Source organism: Gigantopelta aegis, chromosome 2 (genome assembly GCF_016097555.1).
Source record: "Gigantopelta aegis isolate Gae_Host chromosome 2, Gae_host_genome, whole genome shotgun sequence".
Classification (NCBI taxonomy): domain Eukaryota; kingdom Metazoa; phylum Mollusca; class Gastropoda; order Neomphalida; family Peltospiridae; genus Gigantopelta; species Gigantopelta aegis.
In genome coordinates this window covers 24,435,443-24,452,877 of record NC_054700.1, presented here as the reverse complement: position 1 = coordinate 24,452,877, position 17,435 = coordinate 24,435,443, and the positions used below count along the sequence as shown (strand labels likewise).

At 36.4% G+C, this 17,435-nt stretch overlaps 1 protein-coding gene across 1 annotated transcript in view; it reads left to right on the top strand.

The window, feature by feature from the left end:
* LOC121383036 (cilia- and flagella-associated protein 53-like) overlaps positions 1-17,435 on the top strand; it is a 40,204-nt gene that overhangs the window by 6,097 nt on the left and 16,672 nt on the right. Inside the window, exon 3 of the mRNA XM_041512797.1 lies at positions 8,458-8,631. Within this exon, the coding sequence (XP_041368731.1) occupies positions 8,458-8,631 (174 nt within the window). The remainder of the gene's footprint in view (positions 1-8,457; positions 8,632-17,435) is intronic.

Here is a 17,435-nt window from a genome sequence, read left to right as displayed (position 1 = left end):
CGTGAGAGAGTTGAATTATTGCTCTCACTCATCAGATGTAGATTTAATTACACCGTCAACGGAAAGCTGATGACGTAATGGACTCTGTGACGTCGAGGTTACGTCACTATGCAGGTCTATAATAGGTGATGTGTGGTATGCGCACAGAAGGTATTTGCGTCTGTGTCGACATGCTGATACGAGTTCATTCTTGGAGTTTAGTGTGCTGGTTTCAGGTTTATACATTATGAACAGTTTTTCCTTCAGGCAGAGGTTACATCTTTTGCTCGCTGGAGAGTATGATTTTGCTTTGGATAAAATTTTCCACTTAATGGTGTATGGGGTGAATCTATCCTTCAGTGTCCAAATGTACTGACTTAGCGCTGTTGCGTTCTTCTGTGTTGCGTTTTGAAAACTGCTCGTGTGCGCAGTATATCTCGTCTTAAATGTGTTCTCGGTCAAAACCAACGTATGTTTCTTGCTTGTTGTTATCGAGTGTATTAACGGTAGCTTGATATATTACTCCTTTCTGCAAGCATTTGCCCTCAAGTGGACATTCAGCTCTTCGTCTACAGTTGCATTCTCTGGGGGTAACGGCGTCTTTGTCTCTGTGTTGTTGAAGTAGAGTTTTGTTATGCGCTGAAATTATTTTCCCAACATTAGGCATGCAGCTATAGCTAATTTTAACGGTGTTTCGATTTATAATTTGTGGAGAGGGTTGCTTTTGGGAAAGCACTCATCGAGTAATCTGAGGAACTGGTGACCTACGTTGGTTTTCACGTTGGAGCTATATGGTGGGTTGTACCAGGTGATGTTTCTATTGCGGTTGTTTCTGCGTCTGTTGTTTTCTGCTGTTGGGGTGTATTTGAGGTTATAGTTATATCCGCTCTTGAGTAAGGCTTCCTTATATGGGCGTTTCGCTTCTTCAAAGATGCACTCATTCGAAGATATATCAGAAAGCCTTTTATTTGTTTTTGGTATACTGCGGATGATATTTGGAGGGTGGTTGCTCTTGTTGTGGATGTATAAAGGTGTGTTGTTTGGTTTCATATAGGGTTTGACTAAGCTCTTTTCAAGATCTAGAGTTACGTCTAAGTAATCTACAGATTTTTTGTTGGCGACTATGGTGATCTTGAGTTTATGGTTTGCAAATATTCTGCAAATATCTTTTTTGATTATCTCTATGGTTCTCGGTGACTCATTGAAATGCAGCTAGGCCATCGTCGCGATATAGTCCTATATTGTTGCCGTATTTGGCTTGTAGTTCTGAAAGAAGAAAGAGCCCGACTATTTCGCAAATTTCTGCTCCATCGTAACTACCCATAGTTACATCAAACCGTGATTGTTTGCCTCTTTTGCACCATGCCTTGCTGTTGTTAAATAGCAGTGAATTTCTTGCTTGTAATATTATTTCCATCTCATCGCTAGAAATATCATCGAATTTGGATGCGAACTGTAGGGCTTGTTTCACGAGATTTCTGTTATGGACGGATAAAAATCGCATATGTCGAAACATATGAAAGAATAGTTGGATTTATTGGATATTGCTTTAAACCACTTAATCACGTCTGACGTGTTCCTCCACTGGTTTGTTCTGGTTGTGTTCAGAATCTTTCTGTTGATTCTCTCTAAGATTTTTTTGCTTATTATGCCAATTGCCGGTTTAGATGGGTTATTAGTCTACAGGTGGGTTTATTGGAGAAGTTTGGTTATTTTTACAACCAAATAATGTCTGGATCTTTGTATAAGGAGTCCATCTGGTACACTGAAGACTGCTTACATAGATTTTCTGATATGTTGCAAATTGGGATTGAGTAAGAAACCTGTAAATTTCTTAATCTCCAGTAACAGATTACTGCTGTAGGTTATCAAGAAGCTTTTTCCTGTTTGTGAAACAAATCTCGGATCTTCATTATGGCAAGACTTGCAGAGTTCCCTATTCCTACTTTCACTATTCACTAAATAAAGCCAATATAGCCTTTGCCATTAACCTGTTACATTCTTCATGTTTATGATGAGTCACGGAAATGTAGTAGGGTTTAAATTTAAGCAATTTGGCAACTTTGAGCAGAAAATCTGTAGGCAAATTCAAAAACATTTCGCAAACATAGATTTTTTTTTTTTAAACTACATGTACACACCTACAAAAAATGACACATGTTTTTCCTAGTTAGTTTTTGATGAATTTGTAAATGACCTATCTTCACCAAATTGCAGTTATAAACCTGTGTAGGGCTACACAGATAAGGAATGTTTTAATAGAGGGACCCATAATTGACAATAACAAGTGTAGTTCAGTGACAATGATAAATAAACTTCACACATTGTTAATTTTTATTAATTAAATTTGATATAAAACAAAAAAGGTGTGGCAGGGAGAGGCAGGTAGTTCCTTGGGCCATGTCTAACTCCACACTTGATCATTTGTAAACTGACTGAATGCTTTTATATAAACATATATTATATATATACTCTTCAAAAGAAGAAACGCAAAACACATTGTCCGTAACATTTGGAGAATTGATTTAATTATTGAAGGTGAGGTCCAATAATTACCAAATGTTGCAGGATTGTTCACAATTCACTCTAGTCCATTGTGAGTACGTGATAGGACAAACCACAAGGTCAAGGTCATCTGGAGTCAATACGGGGTGTGGCCTCCGCGTGTGTTGACAACTGCCTGGCACCGCCTGCCCATTGAAGCAATCCAGAGTACGGATGACGTCCCGGGGGGATGGTGGCCCACTCGGCCTGCAAGGCTGCTGCCAGCTCGGGCAGGGTCTGGGGCTGTTGTTTTCGGAGGCGTCGGTCCAACTCGTCCCATAGATGCTCAATGGGTTCAAATCCGGTGATATCGATGGCCAAGGAAGGACATTAATGTTGTTGTTCTGTAGGAATAGCCGTTGTGAGACGTGCTGTGTGTGTTGTGAGCCTGGCGTTGTCATGTTGGAACACTGCGTTGGCGTTGGCCATAACTGGAACGATGTGTGGCCGGAGGATCTGGTCAATGTAGCCCTGTGCATTCAGGTTGCCCTGCACGTGGACCAGGTCAGTTCTGCCAGTGTGTGAGATGGCTGCCCACACCATGACACTACCCCCGCCGAATCTGTCCACTTCCTGCACGCAGTTTGCCGCATAACGTTCACCACGACGCCTATACACGCGACATCTTCCATCATGATGTCGGAGCAGAAATCGGGATCGTCACTGAACCACACCTGTCTCCATCGCAGTTGAGGCCATTGTCGATGAATCTGGACCACCACTGCAGATTGACACCTCGAACTGGACGTCTGGCACGAATTCCTACCTCACATAGGCGGTTCCGTACGGTCTGGTCGGATATCCTGTGCAAACCTGGTATTGCTGCAGCTGTGGAGGTGACAGTAGTCAATCGTTCCCGAAGGTGGCGTACCCGGATGTAGCGGTCCTGCCCGGGGGTAGTGACCCGTGGTCGACCGGATCTAGGGAGGTCACGTGTTGATCCATGTTGCTGGTAACGGTCCCACAGTGGTGCTTGGGGACACATGGAATGCCCTGGCAACGGCCGTTCTGGATTCGCCTGCGTCTAGTCGGCCGATGGCATTGTTTCTCTGCGGTTCACTGAGACGTGGCATGTCCTGGATTGTCAACTGTCGGCCAGATACAGAGGCCAGGCAAGCGAACACCCTGCACTTTTATACTGTCGGTGTTATATATATAGTAGTCGTTTTCGAGTTGAAAGACGCTATTTTATAGAGTGCTCAACCGTGTGGGAGCCAGATATATCGTTAAAAAGTGTATGTTTTTCTCTACATGACAGGCTTGTTTCGTGAGAGAGTTGAATTATTGCTCTCACTCATCAGATGTAGATTTAATTACACCGTCAACGGAAAGCTGATGACGTAATGGACTCTGTGACGTCGAGGTTACGTCACTATGCAGGTCTATAATAGGTGATGTGTGGTATGCGCACAGAAGGTATTTGCGTCTGTGTCGACATGCTGATACGAGTTCATTCTTGGAGTTTAGTGTGCTGGTTTCAGCTTTATACATTATGAACAGTTTTTCCTTCAGGCAGAGGTTACATCTTTTGCTCGCTGGAGAGTATGATTTTGCTTTGGATAAAATTTTCCACTTAATGGTGTATGGGGTGAATCTATCCTTCAGTGTCCAAATGTACTGACTTAGCGCTGTTGCGTTCTTCTGTGTTGCGTTTTGAAAACTGCTCGTGTGCGCAGTATATCTCGTCTTAAATGTGTTCTCGGTCAAACCAACGTATGTTTCTTGCTTGTTGTTATCGAGTGTATTAACGGTAGCTTGATATATTACTCCTTTCTGCAAGCATTTGCCCTCAAGTGGACATTCAGCTCTTCGTCTACAGTTGCATTCTCTGGGGGTAAACGGCGTCTTTGTCTCTGTGTTGTTGAAGTAGAGTTTTGTTATGCGCTGAAATTATTTTCCCAACATTAGGCATGCAGCTATAGCTAATTTTAACGGTGTTTCGATTTATAATTTTGTGGAGAGGGTTGCTTTTGGGAAAGCACTCATCGAGTAATCTGAGGAACTGGTGACCTACGTTGGTTTTCACGTTGGAGCTATATGGTGGGTTGTACCAGGTGATGTTTTCTATTGCGGTTGTTTCTGCGTCTGTTGTTTTCTGCTGTTGGGGTGTATTTGAGGTTATAGTTATATCCGCTCTTGAGTAAGGCTTCCTTATATGGGCGTTTCGCTTCTTCAAAGATGCACTCATTCGAAGATATATCAGAAAGCCTTTTCATTTATTGTTTTTGGTATACTGCGGATGATATTTGGAGGGTGGTTGCTCTTGTTGTGGATGTATAAAGGTGTGTTGTTTGGTTTCATATAGGGTTTGACTGAGCTCTTTTCAAGATCTAGAGTTACGTCTAAGTAATCTACAGATTTTTTTGTTGGCGACTATGGTGATCTTGAGTTTATGGTTTGCAAATATTCTGCAAATATCTTTTTTGATTATCTCTATGGTTCTCGGTGACTCATTGAATGCAGCTAGGCCATCGTCGCGATATAGTCCTATATTGTTGCCGTATTTGGCTTGTAGTTCTGAAAGAAGAAAGAGCCCGACTATTTCGCAAATTTCTGCTCCATCGTAACTACCCATAGTTACATCAAACCGTGATTGTTTGCCTCTTTTGCACCATGCCTTGCTGTTGTTAAATAGCAGTGAATTTCTTGCTTGTAATATTATTTCCATCTCATCGCTAGAAATATCATCGAATTTGGATGCGAACTGTAGGGCTTGTTTCACGAGATTTTCTGTTATGGACGGATAAAAATCGCATATGTCGAAACATATGAAAGAATAGTTGGATTTATTGGATATTGCTTTAAACCACTTAATCACGTCTGACGTGTTCCTCCACTGGTTTGTTCTGGTTGTGTTCAGAATCTTTCTGTTGATTCTCTCTAAGATTTTTTTGCTTATTATGCCAATTTCCGGTTTAGATGGGTTTATTAGTCTACAGGTGGGTTTTATTGGAGAAGTTTGGTTTGTGGACTTTTAACGTAATAAATGCTTCACTTTTTGCTGTTGTATCTATGCGGTCTGCTAGATTTAGTTTTTCTGCAATGTGTTTGTCTTTAGTGGTTATCTCTTGTTCTGAGTTCTGTGGCGCTGTTTTATATGCTTTGGTTGTGTTGCTATCTAGTAGTCTGTTGTAAGTGGTGGTGTCTAGCTTGTAAAAGTTTGTGGTTTTATCGGCAGGTACGAGTAGTTTCTTGTCATGTTTTATAGTGTTTATGTCCTTAGCGAGTTTTCGCTGTAGTTGGTTGCTTGATGTGTTGTTAAATTGTAGATTTTTAGCTAGTCTTACCATTTTTTCTTCGAAGTTCTTGAGTTTCTGGTATAGAAGGAGGGGATTTGGTGGTGTTAAATCCGTATGTTTCTTTCTGTTGTGTTGCAACTTCGGGATTGAGGAAGAAGAAAGATCTCCATCTTAATCTCCTTAGGAATGACTCGGTCTTTTCTAAGTAGCATTTTCTGTAGTCATCAGGTTTCGCGATCGGTATATTTTTGGTAGAGTATCCAAAGTTTCGAAGAAAAAATGGTAAGACTAGCTAAAAATCTACAATTTAACAGACATCAAGCAACCAACTACAGCGAAAACTCGCTAAGGACAAAACACTATAAAACATGACAAGGCCGATAAAACCACAAACTTTTACAAGCTAGACACCACCACTTACAACAGTAATAGTAGTCGTTTTAAAACAGCGCCACAGAACTCAGAACAAGAGATAACCACTAAAGACATAGAGTTGCAGAAAAACTAAATGTAGCAGCCGCATAGATACAACAGCAAAAAGTGAAGCATTTATTACGTTAAAAGACCACAAACAAACTTCTCCAATAAACCCACCTGTAGACTAATAAACCCATCTAAACCGGAAAGTGGCATAATAAGCAAAAAAATCTTAGAGAGAATCAACAGAAAGATTTGATTACACCGTCAACCAGTGGAAACACGTGATGACGTGATTAAGTGGTTTAAAGCAATATCTAAATCCAACGTTCTTTCAGTTTACGACATATGCGGTTTTTATCCGTCCATAACAGAAAATCTCGTGAAACAAGCCCTGTGGCATCCAAATGCGATGATATTTCTAGCGATGAGATGGAAATATATTGCAAGAAATTCACTGCTGCAAGGCATGGTGCAAAAGACAAACAATCACGGTTTGATGTAACTATGGGTAGTTACGATGGAGCAGAAATTTGCGAAATAGTCTTTCTTCTTTCAGAACTACAAGCCAAATACGGCAACAATATAGGACTATATCGCGACGATGGCCTAGCTGCATTCAATGAGTCACCGAGAACCATAGAGATAATCAAAAAAGATATTTGCAGAATATTTGCAAACCATAAACTCAAGATCACCATAGTCGCCAACAAAAAATCTGTAGATTACTTAGACGTAACTCTAGATCTTGAAAAGAGCTCAGTCAAAACTTATATAAAACCAAACAACACACCTTTATACATCCACAACAAGAGCAACCACCCTCCAAATATCATCCGCAGTATACCAAAAACAATAAATAAAAGGCTTTCTGATATATCTTCGAATGAGTGCATCTTTGAAGAAGCGAAACGCCCATATAAGGAAGCCTTACTCAAGAGCGGATATAACTATAACCTCAAATACACCCCAACAGCAGAAAAACAACAGACGCAGAAACAACCGCAATAGAAACATCACCTGGTACAACCCACCATATAGCTCCAACGTGAAAACCAACGTAGGTCACCAGTTCCTCAGATTACTCGATGAGTGCTTTCCCAAAAGCAACCCTCTCCACAAAATTATAAATCGAAACACCGTTAAAATTAGCTATAGCTGCATGCCTAATGTTGGGAAAATAATTTCAGCGCATAACAAAACTCTACTTCAACAACACAGAGACAAAGACGCCGTTCCCCCCAGAGAATGCAACTGTAGACGAAGAGCTGAATGTCCACTTGAGGGCAAATGCTTGCAGAAAGGAGTAATATATCAAGCTACCGTTAATACACTCGATAACAACAAGCAAGAAACATACGTTGGTTTGACCGAGAACACATTTAAGACGAGATATACTGCGCACACGAGCAGTTTTCAAAACGCAACACAGAAGAACGCAACAGCGCTAAGTCAGTACATTTGGACACTGAAGGATAGATTCACCCCATACACCATTAAGTGGAAAATTTTATCCAAAGCAAAATCATACTCTCCAGCGAGCAAAAGATGTAACCTCTGCCTGAAGGAAAAACTGTTCATAATGTATAAACCTGAAACCAGCACACTAAACTCCAAGAATGAACTCGTATCAGCATGTCGACACAGACGCAAATACCTTCTGTGCGCATACCACACATCACCTATTATAGACCTGCATAGTGACGTAACCTCGACGTCACAGAGTCCATTACGTCATCAGCTTTCCGTTGACGGTGTAATTAAATCTACATCTGATGAGTGAGAGCAATAATTCAACTCTCTCACGAAACAAGCCTGTCATGTAGAGAAAAACATACACTTTTTAACGATATATATATATATATATATATATATATATGTATACTCTAAACAAATACATAAATGCATTTATCCTATAACCACTGTTTCCACTGGCTGATTATGATGACCGATTAAAACAAAGTCATAAATGTATACTAGCAGATTATGAATTTTGATGTCAGAACATATTACGTCACATATACATTGTATGTATAGATATATTACAAAGCCATTCATTTGACTTCTATGTCATCATACAATGTAGGTGAAATAACAGAAGTAATACTTTTTCCCTCAATTTTTTATGGATTGCAGGATAAAAATAATAACTAGTTAACAACATAGTTAATCAGTTTTATCCTGTTACCATTCTTACCGTTACAGGATAAAGCTGATATCCTACGTCATTAACTAGTTATTCTCTATATAAATTTCTGTTACCATGATATGATTCCAGGCTGAGGGAACTGCTGAGTAATGAGGAGGAAAAATATCTGGCAGAGATGGAGGCCAGCGAAGAAACAACAATAGAACGACAAGCTAAAATGAGGCAACGGGCAAAGTTCCTCAAAGACAAACGTGAACAGGAGAGGTTGCAGTTCGTACAGGAGAAATTAGACCAACAGTTTAGGTAAATTAGTCAATTAGTCAATTTATATTTTAATCATGTTTGTTTATTACAATTATAGAAACATGATTAATTATTAGGTTATAAACTCATTAACTCACATAACACATTTAGGAAAAAAAGTGCAGTGTAAATAAAAGAAGCCTTTTTACAAATGATCATCAAATAGATACAGGTATGAAAGCAACCGATGGAACAGCTAGGGTAAAGCAATTGCACACATTCTCCTTCTTTTAGTCTCTGTGTACTATTTTACAGTAGCAATTTGGGTGAAACTGCATACCTTGTCTATTCCTGCATTTTGTCATCACTCCTGTATTAAAAATCAGGACCCATATTCACAAAATATTGTACTGAAGAGCTATTCACAAAACAACGTAAATGTAAGTTACGTGTAAAGTTGGACATAAATATAGGAGTGCCTCCGGTTACAACTAATGCTGCACATAAGTCATGTACTTATAATAAATCAAGCTCGATCGCCGTTATGTACTATTATTTGTGAAAAATGGCAGCATTTCCAATAATTGAAGCAGTTCTCAATGGCGAACGCCCACGGATTGAACATATTTGTTTTTGTGATCGAACGGATGTTTTTGACTCGGCCACATTTCTCCTGAGTTATCTTTTCTTTTTTAAGAATGCACTCAAGTTCGCACTACAATGCAGATCCTCACCAATACCAAAATGCCATGGTTTTGCACATTGGTTATTTACCCGGTAGCCATTGTTTCTAATGTGTGTTTTTTAATTTCTCTGTTGAGAGAGTTACAATCGTAGATTTACGTCCAACTAAGTTATGTTTATGTTTACAACCATCCGTGAAAATAACATAAATCTACGGCAGATGTAAGTGCTAGTCATAGACATAACTTTACACCTTTTGTGAATATGGGTCAAGATTTGTACAATTTGAAGGTAATTTGTTAAGAAAACATGTTATTTACTAAACATATTTTATTAAATGATTTTAAGAGTTGGTATGTGTTTACAACATAGTAATAATGTTTTTATGCAGAGCCCTCAAAAGTACCCGGTCTCCGGCGGCAAATCGCCGCCTGAAACCGCTTTTGCCGCCGCCTACTTTTCATTGATGGTAAAAAAAAGTGCTTTCTCTTCTTTAATAAAGTCTCCTACAAAAGGGATCCAAACAAGGTGCAAAAATAGTTGTTTATTTGTCTTGAAATGCGATTAGTTCACATCGAAATGTTTATCAAGCAGCGTTACCATTTCGGGTGATGTGGTTGGTTCGTCGTTTTGCCCCCTGCTATCATCACTGTTGTAGCCTGCTACTTCTTAAACTATTGAGGGTGCTGTTTTATGTGAGTTTTATGATTATTTAGTGTATAGTTGTATGCAAACAGATTATAGTGTGGTTTTGATCGATTCTGGACTCCCAAATGCTGTATAGCCTTTTAAAAAATTCCATCCATCTAGGCCAAATGGCCGTGCTCTCTAATTTGCCACGTTCAAGGCCTGTTAGTGTTAAAACAAGCTGTAAGGACAGTCTCAAAGTTGCATAATTCTTGTAATATGTGAACATTATAGTTTCAAATACACAACCACAAAACTTACATCTTGATGATAATCCAAATAATTTCAATTACTATTTTATAACATTATACTACTGCAAAATCCAAGAGTGGTCACCGACAGGTATAAACATGACATCACAGTTTGAATTTGAATTGTATCTCCACATTGACAAATAATTGGATTTTATTCTAATGGAAACAATATTAATATTTATTGTATACTTTATATATTCGTTTAGTGTTATTTATATTTATTGTGTTTAAAACTACTTAGGCCTAATCATTTTATTTTACTTTTCTACACACATATTCTACATGTGACTTAAATTATGCACTGTGGTAGTTTTAATTATTTAAAAATATGGAGTCCTTCAAAATAAATTTCATCAAAGTCATAAAGGTAGAAGCTATGCTTTCGTTAATAAACAATTTAAATTTCAAAAATACATGTGAGTTTCTAGAGAAATGATAGTGAATATATTCGTGAGTAACACCAATGACATAAAAGTAACACCAATGACAATGTGTAACACCAATGACATTCAAAACTGTATCTGTAAAACACTATTATTATTGAGACTACCACTGCTTGTTAGCAAATGTAATTCAGGCACGGCGGAAGCAATCAGACAGGAGGACTGACTGAGAACAAGGGCACAAAGCAAAGTTTCTAGGGTTTTGGGGTATGCTTCCCCATAAAAGTTTGAAAACTTGATGTCCTGAAATGCAGTTTCCTGCATTCTACATGTACAAGTAAAATTCATCTCTGCCTTAAGATTTACTGCCTGTAATTAATATTTCCTTAATGTGTTTTATTTGTTTGTTTGTTGTTTGTTTGTTTTTTAACCTACAACTATTAAAGGCAAATTAGCATAATTGTGTATTTCTGGGACCATATTGATAAAAGCTAGATACAACCAGTCAGATAGTTTAAAAAATATACTAAATTCAGATACTGAATTTTAATTTTTGTTTTTAAATTTTAAGTTAAAGATCCATTCATTTATTTATGTAGTTATTTCTGTGCTTATATTAAGGCTCAAAATCTATTTTACGGTATACTTTGTATTCCACATAACGAGTAAAAATTATTAATTCTACTTTTGCTTTCACGTAAGCACTGCAAAAATCTATGCTAAATGTTCAAATGTTTTTGAAAAACGAGGTGGCTGTATAAATACATAAAGATATTTCTAATGTTTTCAGTACATACACTAAACAGCAAATCAAACAAATTATGTCATCATTCAAGACATAAAGAATATGAAATAAGTCATTATTAAATATGTCATTATTCAAAAGAGTTGTGTCTTTTTCCCTACTACTGTGTAACTAAAAAACTATTTTAATGCAGAATTTACAATATTTTTAAAAAATAAAATTTAAATAGCCTTTATTGGAAATGAAAACATATGGAATGTAATTTTCTGGTATTTGACTACAACTTGGTAATACATTTTCGGTATGATTTCAACTTTCCTTTATCATAAAGTTAACCTTTAACACTTAAACAGGAAAGGTTGGTATTTTCTAACTGTATTCAGGCGCATATGCATTTGGTAAAATAACCGTTAGTCATTTTCAATTTTTAAAGCAGATACATGATAAAATATATGTTTCTCAACTATGCACAATGGACGAACAATTTGTTTAATATTTTTTTAAAGGAAAAAATAGGTTTGCAGGTCCAGTGTTTCGGTCCGGTCTGCGTTTTACCAACACTAATCGATAACACTTGATGTGAATACAAATAGAATGTAATGTTCATACCAGTGAATAGATTGTATCAATTTTCTAATGAATTGATTGTTAATTAACATAATTTATACACTCAAAATTATTTACAATTGTTACAGATGGATTATATGTCTACTATTCACTACAGACGAGACACAAAAATGCAGCATACCTTTTGCAGATCGAATATAATAACTGAAAACAAATTCTAACAATATAGGGAGCTTAAAAGTCATAAAAATTAAATGATATGGCACGTGTGAGGTCATGTGACACGCACCAAATGTTAATTCATCTTCCTCTATTTTAAATCAATTTCTATAAGTCTTGAGTGGACCTGATCTCGGTAATTTTACGGAATAAACAAAAACTATTTAGTTAAATTAATGATTTATGGGGTTTGTAAAGTTTTGTATTTAGATACTTGCATGTCTGAACTTCATTGTAAATGGAAATGTTCACGGACTGTGAAGAAAAACCTCACAAATGAACGACAAGCAGACAACAACAAATTGGATGTTAATTGCACGAACCGTGCACAAGAAAACAAGTTGAATGGAGTTGGAAGCATAACACAGTTAGGGACATTGACAGTATACATGTAGCGTACGTACTCTTTACATTCCAGCAAAACATTTATTTTACCCAAAGTGCCATTATGCAACTATAATGCTGCACAAGACCCTTTAATTTTCAAATCATCTTCAAAAATATGCTTTAGCGAGGAAAACAGCATCCAATTAAAATGCATTGTCACTGGTGTTACTAATGGCAGGGCTTCTAGATTATGGTAGCCCCACTCCTATGGCTAGTGATATTCAATGCTGGGCTAGTAAATAACTACTTTGCCATGCCCGATGGCTAGTGAATTTTTTTGGGGTCAAATGTTGCAGTCAAAGTCTCTTTTGTAAATCTGAATATCCTGCTCTCACCCCAACCCCCAGTGTTAGTGTTTTAAACTCTATCACCCTCTTTAGGTGACATATCGCATTATTACTATTATTTAGTACAATTGTATTCACTTAAACTAAAGTAGGGCTAGTATAATGTTTATCATGGCTAGTACATTTAAAAAAATCACTGATCCCATGGCTACTGGATTTTATGAAAATTCTAGAAGCCCTGCTAATGGTCATTGGTATCTGGTAACACCAATGACAGGTAACACCAATGACAGGTAACACCAATGACAGGTAACACCAATGACAAAATGAGTAAATAATTAATTCATGCTCTCTAAAGAAACAGATGAGAAAACAGAAAGCGTACATGTCGTAGCAGACATATGATGTCTACAATAACATACAAAAAGTTTCTTAAAATGATTAACCATTACATAAATATGATAGTAACACCAATGACTGAATAAACCATTTTTTATATTTTGGCAACACATTCATGACATTTAAATAAAACCATTCACAATTGTTCAAACGTTTAATGTTTTTGACAAATAACTTTGATGGCCGATATCTACTGGTGGAATGTTTCATCCAGAGAACATTTAGTTTCTTTTAGTTTCTCGTAAGTATATACAGTAACACCAATGACATAAAACTCCAGGGACAAGCTTATATTGCCCACCATCTTTTGAATACGGAAAATATTTACAAGATTCCTTGTTTAGTGAGCAAGTCAGCCATCAGAATATATTACATTAAAGTTATTCTGTGTTAGTTATACAGTTTAACAGTGCATGTTATGTATAGTGTTGTGCTACGGACAGGTACCGTAATTAACACCAATGACGTTTTCCACTAATCCTGAATAAAATCTCAGAGAGAGAAAATGCTATGACAGGATGATATTATTAATATGAATCGTTAAAGACAACAAACTTGGGGTTTTTATATATAAATAAAAAAGAAATTGTGTAGGGACATAAAAGTGATACTTTCTGTAGAATGACCCATATGTATTATTAGTCAAAGCTTTTAATATAGTCTGATGTCATGTTTGAAATAAGTTTTGTGATAATGGTCTCTTCATTTCTTATATTATTACTGGTAGTCCCCTACCTGTCTAATTGGAGAGGACTATAGGTTTCGTCTTCATTCATCGGTCTGTCCAACATAGTTTCTTGACTGTTTTTTGCAATGCCTCAAGATAATTAAGTTGATTAAGCTGTTACAGATTAAGCTTGACTTTCATGGTAATTTCCCCATTTTTCTCAAAGAGTTATGGCACTTGAACTTAGGAGATATGAAAATATGTTTGGTCGTGTAGGAGACCAGCTCTACATTTCTTAACATGAGCGTTCGTGAAACGTTTTGTCGTTAGCTTTAAGAAACGGATTGTTCATCGCGAGCAAACTGAACATTAGCTAATATCTTTGAAAAGTGACTCACAGTGAACAAAAATGGCTGCCATTTTATTTATTTTTTGCTTTTCACACAAAACTGTTAAAAATTCTTAGCATACCCACTCTGGAACTAATTAGTTATGCTCTATAAAAATTCAAATGTGTATATCATTATTGAAATAAATGAAAAATGTCATAATATCAGCAAGCAGAACTCTTTCTGAATGTTTCGGTGATTAAATGTTCACTGTTTTGTTACCATGATACATTGTAACTGTTGAATGAAAACAAACTATGAATTAAACTTGTTTTGTTTCGTGCATTAAATTTTATAAGGATGTATTTTTGTTTTTGAAATGTACAAATCATTTAAAGACATTATTTGTACAGTCAGAGGACTATTGGAGAATAATACAAAGTCAAGCATTTTTGCTGTTTTGGTCAGCCATTTTGGAAAATGTTGGCGTATTACAATAGGCCTACCATTGCATAGACCATGAAAATGCCCACCGTGAACACGCACGTTAAGAAACATAGGCTGTATTGCTTTAACATGACTCACTACTGTTTTGTAAACAATTCTTGATTAATCTACCATACAGTGTTCAAGATTAAAATTTGGGGGCAGTACCCAGTTGGATACTAACATTTCAGAATCTGGTATCCCACCTGAGAATTTGGTATTATATATGGTATCCCAGTGGGATATTGGGTTCTTGGAGTCTGGTATCTAAAATTAAATTCTGGTATCCCCGGGATATCGGGATACCATTAATCTCAAACACTGCCATACCGTACTGCTTTTTTCAAATCCCTACATTGTCAACATTAATAGCCTTTTTCGGGAATTAATCAACTGAGATAATTGTACTGGTAATTCATGTGATATTTGTTGTTTGGGTTAAAACTCACCATTAAACAAATGTAAAAATCATTATCTTTAATGCTGTACATATGGCACAGATTATTCAGTTCTGTACATATCAAGTTACTATGCAGCCAGAAACAGCGTCTTAGCATACTGTTTAATCTACATATATTCTAAATAACAAAAGAAATGTGATGATTAATTATTATTATTTTTTCTTTCTTTTTTGCTTTTTTTTTTTTGGGGGGGGGGGGGGAAGGGGTTAATAAATCATTCAGTTGTATGTTTGGTTTTTGTGTCTACTAAAACTATAAATGTCTTGTGAACATTGTCACATTTTGACAATCTGTTTACTGGTAGGCCTACTGAATTAATTATCTCATAATAAAATATATTGAGTGAAACCCTTCAAAACTGGACCGTATATAAACTGGAATCCCCCCTTCCTCCAAACCAGGCAGTTTTCATTGTCTGCCCATTTTGACAATCTGTTTACTGGTAATGAATTAATTATCTCATAATAAAATCTATTGAGTGAAACCCTTCAAAACTGGACCGTATATAAACTAAAATCCCCATTTCCTCCAAACCAGGCAGTTTTCACAATCCCTCTTAAAATATTGCTACTCAACATAACCTCCCTAAACCAGATACCTTTTAAAAATGGATTTTCTATTTGGTACCATGCATGACCAGTTTAAAGGAGTTTTGTCAATGGCATAGCCAGCATGAGGCAGACGGGGCACTTAATTTTGCCTCGTCTGGAATTTCCGCAGATTTATTTTATTTTCCCCATGACACTGATATTTATTTTATAGGTCTGGAATTGCCTGGCTACACCCCAGTTTGTTGTATATTAATGTTATTGTGTTTCACTGTAGTTTTATTTGGTTTTACAATATAGTAATGCAGTCCCTGTTTCTCATTTAGGGGATAACCCTACTGTGTTTTCCAATTTGCCAACATAGAGATTGGTGGTTTTACTGCCTAATGCTTTTGACTAACAATGTTCTGTGAACAGTGTTGCTTAGCAACCTTTCTGAACATTCATTATATTCTATCGATAAATATTCTCTACAAAACATACAAATGTGGAAAAACACTGTTTATACATGTACTTCTAGATGGAAAATAATGGACTATTGACTGATATGTTCATGTAGGTTATGTTTTGATTAAACCAGAATATGACCGCAAACAATCACCAATAGTGATACACCTACCATATGTTTGGTGGTCTACAGTTAAACAATGTCATTGAACAAACATTCTTTTATTTACTTCAGTGACCTTTATTGAACAAGAAGCTGAGGTGTCATTAAACAAACATTATCTTAATAATCTCTTATTAAGGGTTTGTTTACAAATTATGAACATTTTCATGAGCATACAATGCTATATATTGTGTACACTTTTATAACACAAATAACCAATTGGCAAAGAAGTTAAACAAACAGTCCTTTCCTTTCCCATTAGTTGTATTAACCAATATGCTAAGAAGTTGTTAAAGATTCTTTTTCAGTAACCTAAAACATTAATTAAAGAAATAGTATATTCTTTTCCTTTAGCTTATTATTAAAACAGTGTGCTGAGGTGTCATTAAAGAAACATATTTTTTACCCAGTAGTCTCATTAAATAATGTGTCAGTGAACAAACATTCTTTTTTCTGTTCCGGTAGTGTCATATTTACCATCACATGTACCAATGTGCTAAGAAGCCATTAAGGTGGAGTTACATAACAGTTGACCTGGTAAATAATCTAACAAAATATTGCCTGATATAAATTTATAATTTGTCCTGAAAAGTATTCAGCCAGCTTTATAGGTGTCATATTATCCTACTTGTCAGTAGGTATTTAACTGAAGTATGGATACATAGCCAGAAATCGGCAATAATTACTTTACATTAATTTACAGCTAACACTAGCTGTTTAAAATGTTTGTAAAACAGTTTACGGCAGTGAATGTTAGCTCAAGAGGAATGGGCACACAGTGTATATTTCAAGTCACGCCATCCATGTTAGTGATGTTCCATTGATCAAATATAATTGAAAACTGATCAGTTTGCTTCTACCGATGTGATGTTCAATTGTAAAAATCCATGGTTGATTGTGTAGGGAAATGTTACCTGTAATTGTTTATCCAGTTTAGATGGTGGAATTGATGTAAATATATGCCAGAGCTTGTGGTTATTTTTATGTGAACATAAAGTAAAAATATATCGAAAAGTTATTAAAGGTAAAATCAGCGAGTTGTAGTGTCTATCCCAGTGAACACAACAATAGGTACACGATGCTTATATACAAATCCTTCTGATTAGGGTCTCCACGAGTCCACAATATTAGACTTGAGTACTCGAGGGTCA